The following is an 18,896-nucleotide window of genomic DNA, read 5'->3' on the forward strand; positions in this document are numbered from 1 at the left end:
GGGCCGAGGGACATGGGAACGAGGCCGGTGGAGTGATTGGAGATGAGCTACACCTGTTCGACCCGCCGGTCTCGAGGCCCATGGAGGAGATGGAAGGATATAAAACTGGAGCGACGACAGTGAAGGACGAGAGAGGACCAGGCCTGGGCTTTTAGTTGTGTTTTGGTTTGTATTTGCGCGCACCAGTCGTCCGTGAGGGGCTGGTGTGCTGTTTTGTGTTTATTTTGCTTTATTAAAAGGTTGTTTGATTGTCCGCCGGTTCCCGCCTCCTTCTTCCGGATGAATATGAAGGTTTAATTCAGTACAATTGCAAACAAGTCCCATTTGTCAAAACCAATGTAAGTGGACCGCAAAACAGTTTGAGTCTGATGCAATTTCTACATCAGCAGAACAACAAAGACATGATTGACACTAATATAATTGTTCCTGACAATAGAGATTGCATTTTGTTTTTCAGGTCCATGGCCTTGCCATTAGCAAATGTTCTACAGACAAGTTGCATCTTGATGTGACATGAACAAATCATACTTTAAGGAAGCTGCAAAAAAAACTTTATAAAACAAGAAAAGACTGACAGAGAAAGCAACCAGATATTCAGAAGGTATCTACCAAATTCAAAACTTCTGAGTGAGTTTCCCTTTGCACCCAATGTTAAATGTCATCTAACAAATTTAGCTTTTAGCTTCAACATAGACCTGCATTTTGCTTATATGCGGTATTTTACCCCAGCGTTGCAGGAACTGACTATTCGCTCTCTTGATTTACAGTGGCAAGCAATGAGACAGTGCTACGCTGCAGTCCTTGAGTGACTGATTTGATTAACATGCTCCTTCACGGTAGGCATGACGAGATCTACGACTGCCAGTGGTTGCTGTTGTTAGCAGGAGGAATCTGGTCTCAACCCGCTGGCTTTTCTCCTCCCTACACACCTTTTCCAAAAATGAATGGCAAGTTATGAGATGACGACAGCAGAATATAAATCACACAAAATCCATACCATGAATTCTGCAACACAGATCAGTGATTATGAACAAAATGGGCTTTCTTTGAGGTCGCAATACAAAGCGAGGGCAGTTAATTGTCCCGTTATACAAAGGTCAGTCATCTGAAGTTCAAATTAAGGGCAAGTCTACCCTATCTCAGGATTGGTTTTCTGTGTTATGACGACAGCCGTTTGCTGGGCCGCATTAATGCACGGGCTTACCTGGGCTTAAGCCCCGGGCTATAATTCATTGGCTGTCCCTTTAAAATTACGCTTTATCGCTTTGCTTTGAATGCACGTGCGGACGTTGCAAGTCCTGCTCGCAGGACCGTTACTAGTGTGGTGAAAGGTGGTGACGATTATAGAGGCCCACAGACGAGGGGGGGGGGGGGGGGGGGGCAGCATCTCAACCGTCTGGCTGAGGTCAGCCTAAAAAGATGCTCAAGACAGTTGACAGAACGCTGCTGCGTGTCGTCACGAAAGCGTATCATTTTCACATGCTATTAAGCCTTGCCACCTGCCAATTTAACCATTCAAAATACTTTAAAGCATTAAAACACAAGACGTGGAGAGTTGCTGGTTACTCGCGTGCTGTGTTCGGTGCGCACGCGGAGAGAGAGCCGCTTTTCACAGACAGCAACACTGAACCGACCTCTCGTTTGCAAAGTTCTCCTCTGGTGTAAATCACAATGATATTCATGGTAGTTGACGCCTACTAGCATATGACTTTTACCAACAAAAAGTGTCTTAGAAAATTTAAATCAATATATTGTTTTCTGTGAGTGAGTAAACAAGATGATTTTCACATCATTTAGAAAGAAAAATTCTAGGCTACAAGCTCCAGTTCTCAAAAATCCCGTGAACCATTGTTCTTTATGTGTTTTTTTTTGCCTTATTCAAGTGTTTTAACATTTTTTGTTTTTCACTAACCACGCATAATATTTTTTTTCTCAAAAACACAATCATGTACATACATGCATTTCACATATTATTACAGCCCAGTTTGTGCTGATTACAGTGAGATTAGACTTTACCCATTTAGATATTTATAAGAAACTGAAAAAAGCACAAATGTCAGGGCATGACAAAACTTCTCCAGGCCCCAAAAATACCCTTAGACTCCAGAGGGTTAAGTTCCTCCTGTACCTGAACGAACAAATCGCAGTTTAAACAAACAGAAAAGGATGTGTAAGAGCCCACTTAGCCCACAACAGTTCTGCTGTTAAGGCTCACGCAGAGAGAGGCATTTCAAAACACTTGAACGCCGAATTTGTCTGTTTTTGCTCTTGTAAAACAAATATATATGTGAAAAATACCCGTCTTGGATAACTGTTGGTTATGTCCTAAGTGAAAGTAAACAGTTTAGAAAGAAAATCGTATATGTATTATATTGGATGCATTCATTGTCTCTTAAAGTGACCGCGCCTAATTTAGCTACTAGCTGCTGTAATGTTAATCCAATGAAAGAAAAATGAAAAAAATAAATTAAAATGAAAGAACCACACTAAAGCTGTGGATTATAATAATTTTTCGTTGGCGAAATACATTGAAACAGACGATTTGGTGTCTAAAATGTAAGTCACTTGATATTAAGTTCTTGTTTATTAAACTGTACGCTGAATAAAATCATCACATTTGTAATCATGCTAATATTTGGAGAAAAACGACACTCTGTGTGTAATATTGGTTAACATAGGTATTAAATTATATAAATATGAAATATATACAGGGGCATATTTGAATTCTGAGGCATTAAGACTAAATCACGTGCACAAGTCTAACCTACTAGACTACATCACATGCGTGCACAGAATGGGTGTGTTTTTGTTTGTTTTTTTGTAAAGTGAGATGCATACTCGATAATATCAGATCGTTAAATCAACAATTACGATATCATAGACTACATATAACGCACACCGTACAGCACTGGCCCGATTGGGCAAGTGACCGTTCCGTCTACTGTCCCGAGCGTCATTCACAGTAGCCTCGGGCAATCAGGCAGTCCTTATTGTCGAGCCCTGGAAGGGCCCCTCAAGAGGTAAAGCCCAGGGGCCCTGGCCGTTTGCATCTGTGCTTGCGTCTTCAATGCCTGTCTCTGGCCTGCCGCTCATGAATTAGAGATTGATACCATTTGTGTGGCTTTACATAACATCAGAAGTGCTGACACATTAAACCGAGGTAAATCGGGCTCTCTGAGCAACTGAGCCAATGACGGTGAGCAGGGTTTCAAAGGAGAGACCAACTATCTGATGTCGCCATTAAAGATTCATGGCTGTGGAGCCCCTTTTATACTAAGGAAAGAAAAAACATTATTACCATTGATGAACTTGGAACAAATGGTTTTCCAAATAGCAACCTAGACCACAAAAAAGGGTAAAGCTTTTATTTTATTTTAGTTTGACTTTTTTAGTTTCTTTTAGCCTATATGTGACCCAAATTTCTCTCGGCTTCAGCAGAGGTGAGAACTACAGCATAGAGATTCTGCAGTCTCTGAAGTCTGAAAACAATTATGACTTGTTTAAAGTCATTGTTCTCTCAGAAGTTAAAATTGTGATCATTTACTCAACAAAATATGAGTTATATGTTAATATAAATGTAAATATGTTAAAATATGAAACATATAAACCATATATATATATATATATATATATATATATTTAGCACAGATGATACTAAAATGACACTTGTCTGCACAACTCGTGCACTATATTCCATATTTCTAAATTAATCATTCCTATTATTTTAAGTCTTTTCTTTGTTTGAGTAACAAACCAAATTTGTGTCATCATTAAAGTAATATTTTGTCATTTTTGGAGCTTAGGTTCCTCATTTCTACCTTCAGTGTATGGAAAATGTGTCCATTCTGTATAATATCTCCTTGTGTTCCACACAAAACATAAGTCATGCTGGATTGATATAAAGGTGATTATATGAAGGAAAAAAAGTGTTCTTTAAAAGTATGGCACCAGATTTCACAGCAAAATCAAGGGTTTAAAAGTGAGACTCTGAGGGTCGGTCTTACGAATGCCTTAGATAAGATAACACACCTCTGAAAGCCTGGAGAGGAGCCAATGGGAGTAATCACAGAAGAAATCAACACTGAGCAATAAGCAAGCACACAGGAAGGAAACTCTGAAGAGCCACAAATCCAGAACGTGAACATTTAAAAAATGTTGGTTGACCACTAAAGTTTATCGTAATTTTTCGGTATGCTGTTTGTGACACAAAGATAACCAACCTCTGAATTGTTCTGTAAAGATTGGGGAGTGAGTAATATTTGAATTTAAATAACTTATTTATTTTATTATTATTATTATTGTACTTTTTGCTTTAATCAGTACAAACAGACACAAAATCTACATCAATATCTAAATGAAACACTATATTTGTCGTTTCTCCCTTGTGTTGTATGAAATGTAAATTACCATTATTACATAAACATGTGCACCAAGCCTAAATTCATAACAGCTTCCATGAAGCATCTGAGACTACTCTGATCTGACGGCTTTGTTAAATCAAGCTGTGATTACAGAAGTTAACAACTCTTCGCTGATTGAATTATCTCACTGATGATCATACATGTTACATGACACCCACTGGGTGACGCGGATGGTTTTCTTTAAAAAAACATCTTAGAGAAGCTATCATGATACCCTAATTACTGTACATGTAGCAACTGATTGATTTGAACAAAAATTAATGACAACTTTATTTTTATTTAATATTTATTATTCATTAATATTATGTCGGAATAGTCGGAAAAAGTAATTACACATGTATGCCTGTTCTTGAATCACTTAAATACTTTTAAAAATGACATGCATTTACCTACTGGTAGGACTGCAGCCTGTCTGAATAACAGTTATTATGGATAATTCATCTGTGGTGTATGTAGATGAATAATCCCTTCAATTTGTATGGGTTGTGAATGTTGCACAGTACGTAGTATGGAATATTATTTTAAAATTTTGTATGGAATTTATAGCTCTACAGTATATATAGTGAAGCAATAAATCTCTTTTAAACCTGAACATAATAACTACGCATATCTCAGGATTATGGAAATCAATAGATTATGGTAATGGAAGATTAAGGAAAACAGAAATAATCGAACAGTATGTGGCAGGTATTCTCAAATTCATCCCACCATAACAATTCAGACATCTTTTGAGAATTAAGAAAGCGTTGTGACGTGACAAACCAGAACACTTTATAATATATTATAATATAACCTTTACAATCAGCAAAGCTGTCTGCGGCCCAAGAATTCATGAGCAGTGAGCAGTCTAGTTTAATTGTGCCGCACTATTTAGCTTCCTTGGAACGCAAAACTTACAGTTTATGTAAATGACATTTAAGTGTTTGTATCGTCAGATTATCTTACAAAATGTTTCACAATTCATATTCCCTTTATAATAATTGTAAAGCAAAACATTAGGATATGCAAATACTGTCATCAGTGATTTGTGCATAGTGACAGACCGCTTGCTGCATTTGTGAAACAGTGTGTGTTCTATGAATCAGCAAAAATGTAAGAAAATAGCACCCAAATGTCAAAAGCTTGACAGCAAAACAGAAAATTTGACAAATAAATGGACTGATTCCTAAATCATTGCATCCAATTATGAGAGACGAGAGATCACTGTTCTAGACTATTCAAGTAAGTATATTGTTTATTCTCCAATTCAGACGGACGGACGGACAGATGGATGGACAGACAGACAGACAGACAGAGACAGATAGATAGACAGACAGACAGAGACAGATAGATAGATAGATAGATAGATAGATAGATAGATAGATAGATAGATAGATAGATAGATAGATAGATAGATAGATAGATAGATAGATAGAGTTACAACAAAGACAGAAAGAAGACAGACAGGCAGACACATTGACAGACCATTTAGTGTTATATATTTTTAACATGTCATTTTATTTGCTGGCCCCTGGATACCCTGCATTTTCTAAAAGTGGCCCCTGAGCTATGGAATCTGAGTTTCTCTGGTAAATGGTTCTATAGCCCCAGGGTTTATGAAGAAACTCCAGAACAATAAAAGGACAGTGTGATGCGGGAATGACATCCACATCAACACCATGCAGCACATGGCTGCTTGTCCAGTGGGACACATCCATCACAGCTAAGGTCAAAGATCTTAACTTCTATCTTCTGAGTGGGATGGATGTCTCCACCGGGAGCCATTCACTACTATCTGCTGATCGGCCCTTTTCACATCTCCTATACGTCAATCTGCCCTTGTGCTTAAGTCACAGCACTCGGCAGAAAATAAGTGTGAAGATAAGCACACTCAGCAAAAACTTCCAATCAAATGAATTTGTTTTGAATGAGAAAGTACAAAAGTTTGAAAAAGTGTTTTCTAATTTTAACTAAAACCATTCAGGGTTTTACTGCATTCCAGGACGCAGTGATTGGCACACATACAATAATGGACTGGTTTCTGCTCATTACATATCCCATAACTTTAAAGCACAAGCCAAATTTACTTTAATTTACTTTTAAGTCTTTATATGAAGACTGAACTAAAGACTGAAATCTCTCAACTCCAATAGGTCTGCAGCATAGTATGCATTATGAACAGCTCTGACCTGATATAATATAAGCATGTTGACTCACATCCTGTGGCATCCCTGAAGGGAAACATTATTGAAATTTTAATGACCAGTGAAATGTTTAGCGATGAAGCATGTCTGAGCTGCGAATTCGTATAGCCTGATGAAAAATGGATGAGATTTTATTTCTTGGAATTAATCTTGGCCTTGTTCTTAGTTAGCATTCAGTGGACACCATGCGTAGCTGACCTACTCTGGCTGAACCGTGTCCCTGAACAGAGCGGGCACATCTGAATCTACAGGGGCGAGAGAGAGCAAGCACTTGGGAAGCTGGACTGTCAAACTCTAGTGGTCATGGTTTAAATGAGAATAGAGTGTACGAGGCCAACTCCACTATCAACTTTAGCCTGTTAGCCACACTGCAATATGGTCCCCAGGGGTAAGAATCCGCCAGAGAACATGCAAAATCTAATAGAATCAAAAGGTCAAGGTTGAGCTGCTTAGCATGGTCCGGTTAGCAGCTGCAAATAACCTGCTCTAAAAAGCATTTTTCCAATGGAAAATTAGACATTTATTTTAAATAATATGCCAGCCGAGCTACTGCCATCAAGATGAATGGGAATGCTCAGAGATAGCTCTCTCTAGACCGCCTTGTTATGGACAGGAACCTCAGGAGAGTGAAAGATCTTTTGAGAGATAAAGTCAGGAAAAAGTAGAGTCTGCTCCCAGAATGACAGGATGACAGTAAATGATCCTCACTGTTGGTTTTGGTTGATTCTAAAGCTGCTTTCAAGCTGAATGAGTTCTGGTGTCTATTGGAATGCAGCTCAAATTCATTTCAACTATGCCTATGAGCGTAATGAGATGTACTGTATATTTCAGAACATAAGTCACTTTTTTATCATCTCAAGGATGAATGAATATATATATATATATATATATATATATATATATATATATATATATATATATATATATATATATATATATATATATATATATATATATATATATATATGTGTATGTGTATGTATATGTATATATGTATGCTGTAGCATTCTCTCAAAAAAGTATTGTATTCCTCTGAGAAAGATACTTTTTAGTTCTTTTTTAAAACATTTTGGTTCTCTTGTAATTGTGTTTGATTGAGAAACTTTGCATTCTCTCGTAAAGCATTTTCCTTCTCTTGCAAACTTAGTGCAAATTCTCACAAACATATTGTGTTCCCTTAGAAACTGTGTTCTCTCAACACAGTTGTTCTATCGCAAACATAATGCATTTCCACAAGAAACGTCTCGGTTACGTATGGTAACCCTCGTTCCCTGAAGGAGGGAACGGAGACGCCACGTCGGTGACCGACGAATATGGGATATCGCTTCGATAGACCAATCTACTTCGAGTGTAAACTAAACAAGCCAATGCACATTGGCATGCAATTATTGCATCCAGCTGCCGCTGATCACTGCGTGAGTATAAGAGGGCAGCAGGTGCAATGCATACCAGTTTTTCGCTGAGGAGCCGAGCCGGGGACCCGGCAGCTCAGCGGCGGTACAGCAACCATGGCGACGGGACGTGGCGTCTCCGTTCCCTCCTTCAGGGAACGAGGGTTACCATACATAACCGAGACGTTCCCTTTCAGTCGGTCACTCTCGACGCCACGTCGGTGACCGACGAATATGGGATCCCTATCAAAGCGCCATGGGTGCTGCCCCTTCCAGTGCCCTGTGCGAGCCGCCTGCGCCCCTATTAGGTGTAGGCCGGGGCTCAGAACAAGTAGCTCCACTCACCGTTGTCAAAGCACTACCTCACTGGGTGAGATTGGATAACACTGGGAAAACGTATCCAGTCCGCTTGGAGCCGGGACGCTGCGGAAGCCCCATCCTTCCCGAAGGAGGTCTCGGAGGCAAATACACATATAGCATCCGTTTAGGAGTATATGGAGAAATTTGAGGTGATTAAAACCCTCTTGGGAAGGCAGAAGTCTGCCGGGGAAACACGGGCTCTAAGGCTATACCGTGGACTATACACATATGAGTACCGCTTAGGTCTCAATATGGAACCCACCCTTCCATGGTTCTCACGGATTCATCATGAAGGTCTGGCGCCGGATGTTCCGCCGCGTCCAGCTGCTTAGGGTGATGGAGGATCTCAACAGGGTCTACAGTACGGACACTCTGGAGCGGTTTAAGCAAGCCGACACTAACCGGGGCCTCTCAGTGCCACTACCCGTTTGAGGTGAGAACACAGGAGGATACCGGCTCTACACGAAGGCTATAGAACCTAGCGAACGTGTTAGGGGTTGCCCAGCCCGCAGCTCTACAAATATCTGTCAGCGAGGCGCCACGAGTCAGCACCCAGGAGGATGCAACACTTCTAGTTGAGTGAGCTCGCAACCTGAACGGGCAGGGCACATCCTGAGCCTGATAAGCCAGGGTTATGGCATCCACAATCCAGTGGGCCATCCTCTGCTTAGAGACGGCACTCCCCTTCTGCCGGCCTCCGTAACAGACAAAGAGCTGGTCTGAGGCCCTGAAGCTTTGTGTCCGGTCTACGTAGCACCTTAATGCTCGGACGGGAAAAAGCAAAGCCAGGGCTGGGTCTGCCTCCTCCAGGGGCAGCGCTTGCAGGTTCACCACTTGGTCTTTGAAGGGTGTAGTGGGAACCTTGGGCACGTAGCCAGGCCGGGGCCTCAGGATTACCTGGGAGTCAGTCGGCCCGAACTGTAGGCACGAATCGTCGACCGAAAATGCATGCAGGTCCCCTACCCTCTTGATGGAGGCCAGTGCAAGCAGGAGCAGAGTTTTCAATGAAAGAAACTTTAGCTCAACTGAATGCAAAGGCTCGAATGGGCCCTGCTGTAGTGATTTAAGCACTAGAGACAGGTCCCAAGAGGGTATACAGGGGGGCCGGGAAGGATTTAATCTCCTGGCCCCTCTAAGGAACCTGACGATGAGGTCATGCTTACCCAGTGACTTCCCATTCACGGGGTCATGGTACGCAGCAATAGCGGCAACCTGGACTTTGAGGGTGGAGGGAGACAGCCTTTGCTCCAACCCTTGCTGCAGAAAGGATAGCACGACCGCAATCGGGCATCTTCGGGGGTCTTCTCGGCGAGAAGAACACCACTCAACGAACAGGTTCCACTTCAAGGCATAAGCGTGTAACCATAGACGGTGCTCTCGCCGAAGTGATGGTGTTCACTACCTCTTGGGGTAGGTCACCTAGAACCTCCGCGTCCCGTCCAGGGACCAGACATGGAGTTTCCAAAGGTCTGGACGCGGGTGCCAAATGGTGCCCCATCTCTGAGTCAGTAGATCCTTCGTCAGAGGAATCGGCCAAGGAGGGGCTGTCGCAAGGAGCACTAGTTCGGGGAACCAGGTCCACATGGGCCAATACGGCGCTACTAGGAAGACTTGCTCCTTGTCCTCCCGGACTTTGCACAGTGTCTGTGCGAGAAGGCTCACTGGGGGAAACGCATACTTGCGTAGGTCCCGCGGCCAGCTGTGTGCCAGTGCATCCGTGCCGAGAGTTCCCTCGGTCAGGGAGTAGAACAACTGGCAGTGAGAGGTCTCTGGAGAAGCAAACAGGTCTACCTGAGTGGCTCCGAACCATCTCCAAATCAGCTGGACCGTCAGGGGATGGAGTCGCCATTCTCCCGGGAGCATTGCTCGAGCATTGCTGTACGATTGAGCAGGCCTGGAATGTGAACGGCAAGAAGTGACTTCAGAACCTTCTGACTCCAAAGGAGGAGGTGGCAAGCGAGTTGCGACATGCGACGGAAGCGCAGACCACCTTGTCGGTTGATGTACGCAACGGTTGCAGTTTTGTCTGTTCGGACCAGCACATGCTTGCCTAACAAGAGACCTTTGAGACGGTTCAAGGCAATGTGTACTGCTAGCAACTCTAGGCAATTGATGTGCCACTGCAGCTGCTGCGGGCCCGTCCAAACCCCTGAGACTGCATGCCCGTTGTACGTGGCCCCCCAGTCGGTGGTGGAGGCATCCGTGTAAACCACAGCATGCCTGGAGATCTGCTCTAGGGGCACCCCTGCCCGGAGAAATGCAAGATCTGACCACGGAGTGAGGGTTTGGCGACAGGCCGGTGTAACTTGGACCCGGTGAGTGCCGCGCTTCCACGCCCACCTCAGGACTCGGCCATAAAGCCAGTGCTGGAGCGGTCTCATATGTAATAGGCCGAGCGGTGTAAGTGCCGCCGCGGCCGCCATTTGCCCCAGGAGCCCCTGAAAGAGTTTCAGTGGGACCGCTGTCCTGCTCTTGAACGTATTCAAGCAGGCTAGCACCGACCGCGCACGTTCCTCTGTGAGGCGTGCTGTCTGTTCGACCGAATCCAACTCCATATCGAGAAAAGAGATCCTCCACGGGAGTTTGCTCTTTTCCGAGCTGACCTGAAGGCCCAACAGGCTCAGGTGCCGGAGCACCACATCCCTGTGCTCGCACAACTGATCTCGAGACTGTGCTAGTATCAGCCAATCGTCTAAGTAGTCCAGAATGCGAACACCCTGCTCTCTGAGAGGAACGAGAGCTGCCTCCGTGACTTTCGTAAAGACACGGGGAGACCGGGACAGCCTGCAGGGCAGGACCTTGTACTGATATGCCAGTCATTCGAACGCAAACCGCAGAAAAGGTCTGTGGCGCGGAAGGATGGACAAATGAAAGTACACGTCCTTCAGGTCGATCGCTGCAAACCAATCTTGGGGACGGACGCACCCAAAAATGCGTTTCTGTGTCAACATTTTGAATGGTAGCCGATGGAGGGCCCGATTCAAAACTCACAGATCCAAGATCGGTCGTAACCCACCGCCTTTCTTGGGTACAATGAAGTACGGGCTGTAAAACCCCATCCTCATATCGGCTGGAGGGACCGGCTCTATCGCGTCCTTCGCCGGACCTTGTCGGTGTCCCTCATGTCTGCCAGACCCAGCCAGAGATGGCGCTCCTGGACCACTAATGTGGACATCGCACGACCCAGCGAACTCGCGGTGACCTTCGTAGATTGGTCTATCGAAGCGATATCCCATATTCGTCGGTCACCGACGTGGCGTCGAGAGTGACCGTCTGAAAGGGAACTTTGCATTCTTTTGCAGACATTTTGCAGTCACCTGAGAAACATGTTATCTCGCAAAACATTTTTGTTCTACAGTATTGTAAAATTGTTGTTCTGTTGCAAATATATTACATTCCCCTGCTAAACTTAGCATTCCCTGAGAAATGTTTACAATCTCTTGTAAAATGTGCAGTCTCTCGTAAAAGTATTGCATTCCTCCTACGTCATATTAATTCATTCAAAAGTTTTGCAAGTGAATGAGTAGTTTGTTGGGGGAATGCAAAATTTCAAGAGAATACAAAAGCTTTAAAATATTTCCATCCGATCTCATTTGACTTTTATTACCATGTAGCCTGAGGGGCTTTGTATATTTCGAAACAATTTATAAAATGTGAATTAACCTAAAGCATTCGAAACATGGATTTAACTACCACACACACTAGTAGTTCCAGGTTCACTTTGAATTAATTTAGGTTTAGCTTTTATAATAAATGTTGTTTATAATGAATGTAAGTACAATTTATGTTTGTTTTTTACTTTTTTATGTTTTAAATTTCATACAACTTTTTTTACATACAATGTTTTTTTCCTCTCAAAAATAAATAAATAAATGCATTCTACTGACCTAGCATGAGTCCTTTTCTAGAAAATATGGCAATGCATGCCTGCTCCATATTACACCTTGACCTATTGCCATATTTGCAGAGACTGGATTAGTGTATGTAAATATGAATGCAAGAAGTACTTATCTTATCTCTAATTTCCTTTAAAAGATCCATTTACAAAAGTTTCCACTCTGGAAAAAAGGTGGAACCAATAAATCAATGTTTAGTCTGGAATATCCTTTATCTTCATTAAACCTGGAGGTCAAATGCAAGTTGTCTTCAAGCCAAACAGATTCACTGTAGAATAAATGTATGGCTTAGTGATGTAGAAGTAATACACTGTACACCCAATTCCAGCTCGAGTTTGGCTACTCCTGTCATTTTGGTGAGGACAAAGAGTAAATCATTTCTATATGGACTTCACTTTGGGCACAGGGGAAAATGTCATGTTGAAACAAAAAGAGCCCTTCCCAAACTGTTGCCACAAAGTTGGCAGCCCATACTTCTCCATAATGTCACTGCTTGGTGCAGCAGTAATATTTAAAACATTGTACAGCTTCCGAAACCATTAAGGGAGGAGTCCCTCTACTTTTGGCAATATATTTTAGTTATACAGGCTAACAAGCTTCTGATAAATAAACACCAAAAGAACCATAAACATAGTCTGTAACACTTCAAGATACTAAAGTCAAAATTTACTGGTAATCTTCCCTTACAGTAAGATATTAACTTGAGAATTGCAGAGACTGTATATTTAAGTCAGAATCACGAACAAATCAGTTCGATATGAAAATGAATAATTCAAACGCTTCATTGACCATCAGCTCAAAAGAATGATTCATTTAGCAGTTCTGGAGGCAACAGATCATTGGAGAGGAAGATAATGGTCCCAAAAAATGTTGGTCTATTTCCACACAAGGCAGTTTTATGACTTAAGAAAAAGAAAGAAACACGTAAATAAAGCTCACAAATGATTTGTGCTATTTTATGTTAACTTATGGTGCCCATCCGTCATTTTTGGGGCTTGATGGCAATTGTAACTATAAATTACTGTTGTGAGAAAAATAGTTATCCCTAAAAAATCATATTTTATGTTCTATATAAAATAAATAAATAAATACAATAACTCTATATGTACATACTAAATGTTATGAGGGGTCAGTAAATAACAGAAAAGCCTTGTTTTGGGCTTAACTATTTATTTAACACTCTAGATAAGAGGAAAAATATAGATTTTTGCCCATAAAAAAGACATCTATAGAGTGTGATCAAGAGAAATAAAAGAAAGATTACTGAATTGAAGACTGAATGAAAAAGCAGTTTCCAACTCTTTGCAGGTGAAGGATCAATATATAGAATTTCTCCACTTTCATATCAGTGTGCTACATCGATAAAACACTAGGAAGCGCACATCTAAGCAACACAAAAGAAATACAGTAAATTCCAGTGGTGTCCAATGTGGAAGGATATGAGTCATCATATATTGAGTGAAAACAGGGTCTACTGTGCATATTTACTACATGAAATTAGAATCAATCATACTGCCATGCCAAGTCGTTATAGTTTCTGCAGTGGTGAACATTCCCTACAAGCAATGCATGTTACAGTGACTATGCAAAAAAATCAAACAGTGTGTGACATTGTAACAGCTGATGCCTGTGTTATATTCACATTGACTTTTACAATCTTAAACACAGTAGGTTTTTTTTTTTCCTCTCTGAAATGAATCATATTTTACTGCTACTTTTCAGTATTTAATTATTTATATTTCTAATCAACATTTCTCTCACATTTTTTTTAATTCGCTTGTTGCAATGCATTCTGAAATGCTTCATATTCATGCTGCCTACTTTCTGGGATATCAGGAGTGCGCCTACAGAGGCAGCTCACAAGTTTATGAAGTAATCTTATGAGTTTTGGAAAACACAGATATCATCATCTAAATTCGATCGCTCCATAGCAGGAAAATCAGGAAAATTTACGAGGAAGAACTTACCATCTGAATCTTGAGAGTAACTAGAAGCAGTGAGCAGAAGAACACCAATACCGATTCCCAACCATTTAAAGAGCCACGACCTCTGGCGCATCTTCAGGTATTACAGCATGCTCTCCTGTGAACATAAAGAGACAGATTAAGGATGAAGTGCTTCTCTCGTATAATGGCGGTTGCACCATTTAAGACGCATGAGTCATAAGTCGCATAATTGGTAGCCGGTGCATTTCTAGACAGATCCCAGGGGGATTTAGATGCCAAGTGGCCATTTGATTTTCATCTCTTTAAGAAATGTATTTACCGTTTGTCATAAAAAGCAATCCCAAGGACTTTGAAGTTTACTCACAGAACATTCTAATTAATTCTGGTATCAAAACAGACAATGAAAGTTTATTTTCCAGCCATAATTACTCAAGTCTCAAGTTTGGCTTTGGGGATGTTGCATCAAACTGAAACCCTCTGTAATAAAAATGGGCAGAAAGCATTTGCTGCACATATAACCTTTCCCTTTGAAGTGAGCAGAGAGATAGATCGCGTTCTTCTTGTGAGAGACAACCCACAGCAAAGTGCAGCTTTGAAGTTTGCAACATGTCTGAGGGGTCAACGAACCTTCCTTCCTTCCTGGAAAAGACTCAAAGACCAACATGCTTTGACAGGTGTGGATGGAAGGAAAAGATAAGCTTTGCTCCTAGAGGAATAAGGTCAATTTATTTATATTATAACTAATCAGAGGAGACAGAGTCAGAAGTAAATATTACAATGATAAAGAGAGAATATAGAATATAGAATATAGACATCATCTGAGAGAATATAGATAACACAGCCAAACCAATAGCAATATTTAAATAAGATCCATTTTCGTGAATGATGGAGACAATAGTGCTCAAAAACACTGATTGCTGAGAGATGATTGTGCCTAATGTTTTACATGGTTTTGACAACTTTTCCATTTTTTAATCAGAGATTTCATCAGATTTATTATGTCTTTATTTTATGTCATCCCTGGTTTACAGGGTTTACAAGATCCCTGTTTTACACTGCTACTGTATGTTATTACTCTTCACAAAAAAAATGCTTTTAGGCCAAAACCCATGAATGAGTTAGCATTTTGGCACTGCTGGTTCCATCACCATGAAGTTAATACGTTTTTGAATGAGTTTTGGTTAAATGCCTGAAATAGTTTCTGAGATTAACATAAGCTCAATTTATTTTCACGTTTTATTATATGACTTAAAATAGACCAGTAATACCCCCTGTAATTTTGAAAGCTTTTGTTTGACTAAATGGGACTAGATCGGATTTTGGAGACTTAAACATCATTACACCAAACAGGTGAACTCATCCATTCATAAATCTGCTTCCCTTCCAGTCAGTCACGTTCTACGTTACGTCAGAAAGAGACTGACGAATGGGATCTCGTCCGAGAGCCCAATCACCTTCGAGTGGTTACAAAACGAGCCAATGGTACGCCGAGTACCTTGGTCTGCGGAATTTGCATCGCGAGCTCCACCCGCAGAGCGGGTATATAAGGAGCAGCACGAGCAACTCACATTCAAGGGTTCGCTTCGGAGCCGAGCACATCGCTTGCTGCTTTCACCGGAGTGGTTAAAGATGAATCCACTGGAGTTGGTGTGACGGCGCAATTCAGCGGTTCGTCTGGGTTTCCTGCGTCAGCTCCCGTGTTCCCCTGAGCGCTTCAGCACGTTTCAGCAGGCTGAGACTGCGTTTGTGGATGGCTCATGTTCTTATTGCAGGGACATGACCATCTCGGCGTTAATATCGAGACTTGATTACCTTAAAAGGTATAGAGTCCCCTCTGCCACACCCCGTTCTAGCTCCTCTTCTCGTAAGAGGGCTACTTTGACTGGTAGCCAGGGTGATCTGAGGGTTACCGTGTGGGCTTCCCCGACGAGCCAGCCTCCTCGGGCCACAGCCCCCCTCTCAAACGCCGCAGCTGGTTGAGTTTCTGGATGAGTTTGCTGGACACTCTCAAGCTCATGACATCTCATTCAGGGCTCGGGAGGAGGACCTTATGCCGATCGCTGCATCACAAGACGGGCTTGAGTCCTCAGGAGATGAGGATTCGGCTGTGTTGCCTCCCTCTGGAGTGCCAGCATTGCCCGAGTCCGATCCCGAGCTGATGGCTGTGCTTTCCCGAGCAGCTGAGAGCATCAGGCTTGAGTGGAATCCTCCACCCTGTCCCGAGCGCTCGAGGCTGGATGATTGGTTCCTGGGGGCTGCTCGTGCTGATCGCCAGCACCCCCCTCTGGTTCCTTTCTTTCCGGAAGTGCACCAGGAAGTGACCAGTTCATGGAAGGCACCTTTAACTACCCGAAACCGTTCTGGTACTTCCTCCGCCTTCACTGCCTTCGATGGCGGAACGGGCAATGATTCCCCCAGTGGAACGTTCTGTTGCGATGCAACTGTGTCCACAGAGTGCCTACGCATGGCGTGGTGGTCCCAAGTTGCCCTCCAAGGCCTGTAAGCTCTCATCCACGCTTGTGGCCAAGGCTTACAGAGCTGCAGGCCAGGCAGCTTCTGCCCTGCATGCCATGGCCTCTCTTCAGGTCTACCAGGCCAAGCTGCTCAAGCAGCTGCACGGGGGCAGTGCTGACCCGGGGGTTTTGCAGGAGGCGGGCACTGCTACCGACCTGGCTCTCCGGGCAACGAAGGTCACTGTGCGCTCCTTGGGTCAGGTGATGTCCACTTTGGTGGTCCAGGAGTGCTACCTATGGCTAAACCTGGCAGACATGAGGGAGTATGATCGGGCTCAGCTCTTCAACTCCCCGGTCTCCCAGGATGGCCTCTTCGCTGCTTCCTCGCTGCTCTCGTTCCCCTCTACCCTTGCCAGTTTCCATGCAAAGCCGGCTCAAGAATGCTTCGGCTTCTCATGCCCTCTTTGCTACTTGGAGTCAGACAAGTGCCCACACTCCGACTCCACTAAGGGACGCTATGCCTCCCATGCCGGGGCTGCCTGCTCCACCTCGTTGCCCCACTGTGGGTACGCCTGTAGTCCCCTTGACCCCACTGGATCGGTTTCTGGGAGAGCTTCCCAGGCCTTCCCGCTAGCTCATCCGGATGATCAGGCTCGGCTATGCGATTCACTTACTTCATAGTACCCAAGAAGACAGGTGGGTTACAGCCAATCCTGGACTTGCGTGCCTTGAACTGAGCTCTGCTCAGACTCCCGTTCAAGATGCTAACGCCCAAGCGCATTTTCAAATGCATTCATCCGATGGATTGGTTTGCAGTGATCAGCCTGAAGGACACGTATTTTTATGTCTCCATTCTTCCTCGACACAGAAAGTTTCTTAGGTTTGCTTTCGAGGGGCAGGCATTTCAGTACAAGGTTCTCCCATTCGGGTTGGCCCTGTCTACCCGCATATTTACGAAAGTCGCGAAGGGAGCCCTGGCTCCTCTCAGGGAACGAAGTGTCCGTATCCTTAACTACCTCGACGACTGGCTGATTCTAGCTCACTCTCGAGCGCGGTTGTGCGAGCACAGGGATCTGGTGCTCAGACACCTCGCCCAACTGGGCCTTCAGGTCAACTGGGAAAATAGCGAACTCTCCCCTGTGCAGAGGATCTCTTTTCTCGCTATGGAAATAGACTCGGTCGCCATGTTCGCGTGGCTTATGAATGAGCATGCGCTGTCACTGCTGAATTGCCTGAGACAATTCGAGGGCAAGAGGGTGGTTCCACTGAAACTGTTTCAGAGGCTCCTGGGGCATATGGCATTCGTGGCGGCAGTCATACCGCCCGGGTTACTCCATATGAGACCGCTTAAGCACTGGCTTCACGACCGAGTCCCGAGATGGGCATGGCAGCTGGGCACGCTCTGAGAGACCGTCACTCCGGCCTGCCTCCGAACCTTCAACATGTGGTTGGACGCCTCGTTTCTACGGGCTGGGGTGCCCCTAAACCTGTGTCCCGACATGTTGTTGTGTCAACAGATGCCTAGCTAGCAGTACGGCTTGCTCTGCACCGCTTCAGGGCCCTGTTGAAGGACAAGCAAGTTCTGGTCCATACAGACTACACTGGGCCTGCGCAAGTATGCGTTTCCCCCAATGAGCCTGCTTGCACAGACGTTGTGCAAGATCAGGGAGGACGAGGTTTAGGTCCTCATGGTTGCGCATTTTTAGCCCAGCCGGACCTGGTTCCCCGAACTTGTACTCCCCGCGACAGCCCCTCCCTGGCCAATTCCTCTGAGGAAGGACCTTCTGTCTCAGAGATGGGGCACCCTCTGGCACCCATGTCCTGATCTTTGGAACCTACATGTGTGGATTCAGGATGGGTCACAGAAGGTTCAGGTACCTTGCCACCGCAGGTGGTAGCTACCATCACTTCAGCTAGAGCCATGTCCACCAGACACGCCTATGCTTTGAAGTGGAACCTCTTCGTCATTTGGTGTTCTTTACGGCGTGAGGACCCCTGAAAATGCCTGATCGGGTCAGTGCTTTCCTTTCTTCAGGAGGGGTTGGAATGAAGGCTGTCTCCTTCCACCCTCAAGGTCTAAATGTCCCTTCTATCGGCACTGCAGAGGGCTCCCCTGAACCCTTGCTCTCAGTAGAGCTACAGTTTCTATCTTTGAAAACTGCGCTCCTGACGGCTTTGGCTTCGGTGAAGAGGGTCGGGGACCTGCAGGCATTTTCAGTTGGATTTCGGGCCGGCCAACTCTCATG

The 18,896-nt window shown here is 43.9% G+C and overlaps 1 protein-coding gene across 4 annotated transcripts in view; it reads right to left on the reverse strand.

Moving 5' to 3' along the window:
• Window positions 1–18,896, reverse strand: part of LOC132122007 (protocadherin-15-like) — a 252,976-nt gene that overhangs the window by 224,412 nt on the left and 9,668 nt on the right. For all 4 annotated transcript variants that reach the window (XM_059531804.1, XM_059531803.1, XM_059531802.1 and 1 more), the window contains exon 2: window positions 14,219–14,333. In XM_059531804.1, coding sequence (XP_059387787.1) covers window positions 14,219–14,309 — 91 coding nt within the window. In that variant the 5' untranslated portion in view covers window positions 14,310–14,333. The remainder of the gene's footprint in view (window positions 1–14,218; window positions 14,334–18,896) is intronic.

This window comes from Carassius carassius, chromosome 40, assembly GCF_963082965.1.
Source record: "Carassius carassius chromosome 40, fCarCar2.1, whole genome shotgun sequence".
NCBI lineage: Eukaryota > Metazoa > Chordata > Actinopteri > Cypriniformes > Cyprinidae > Carassius > Carassius carassius.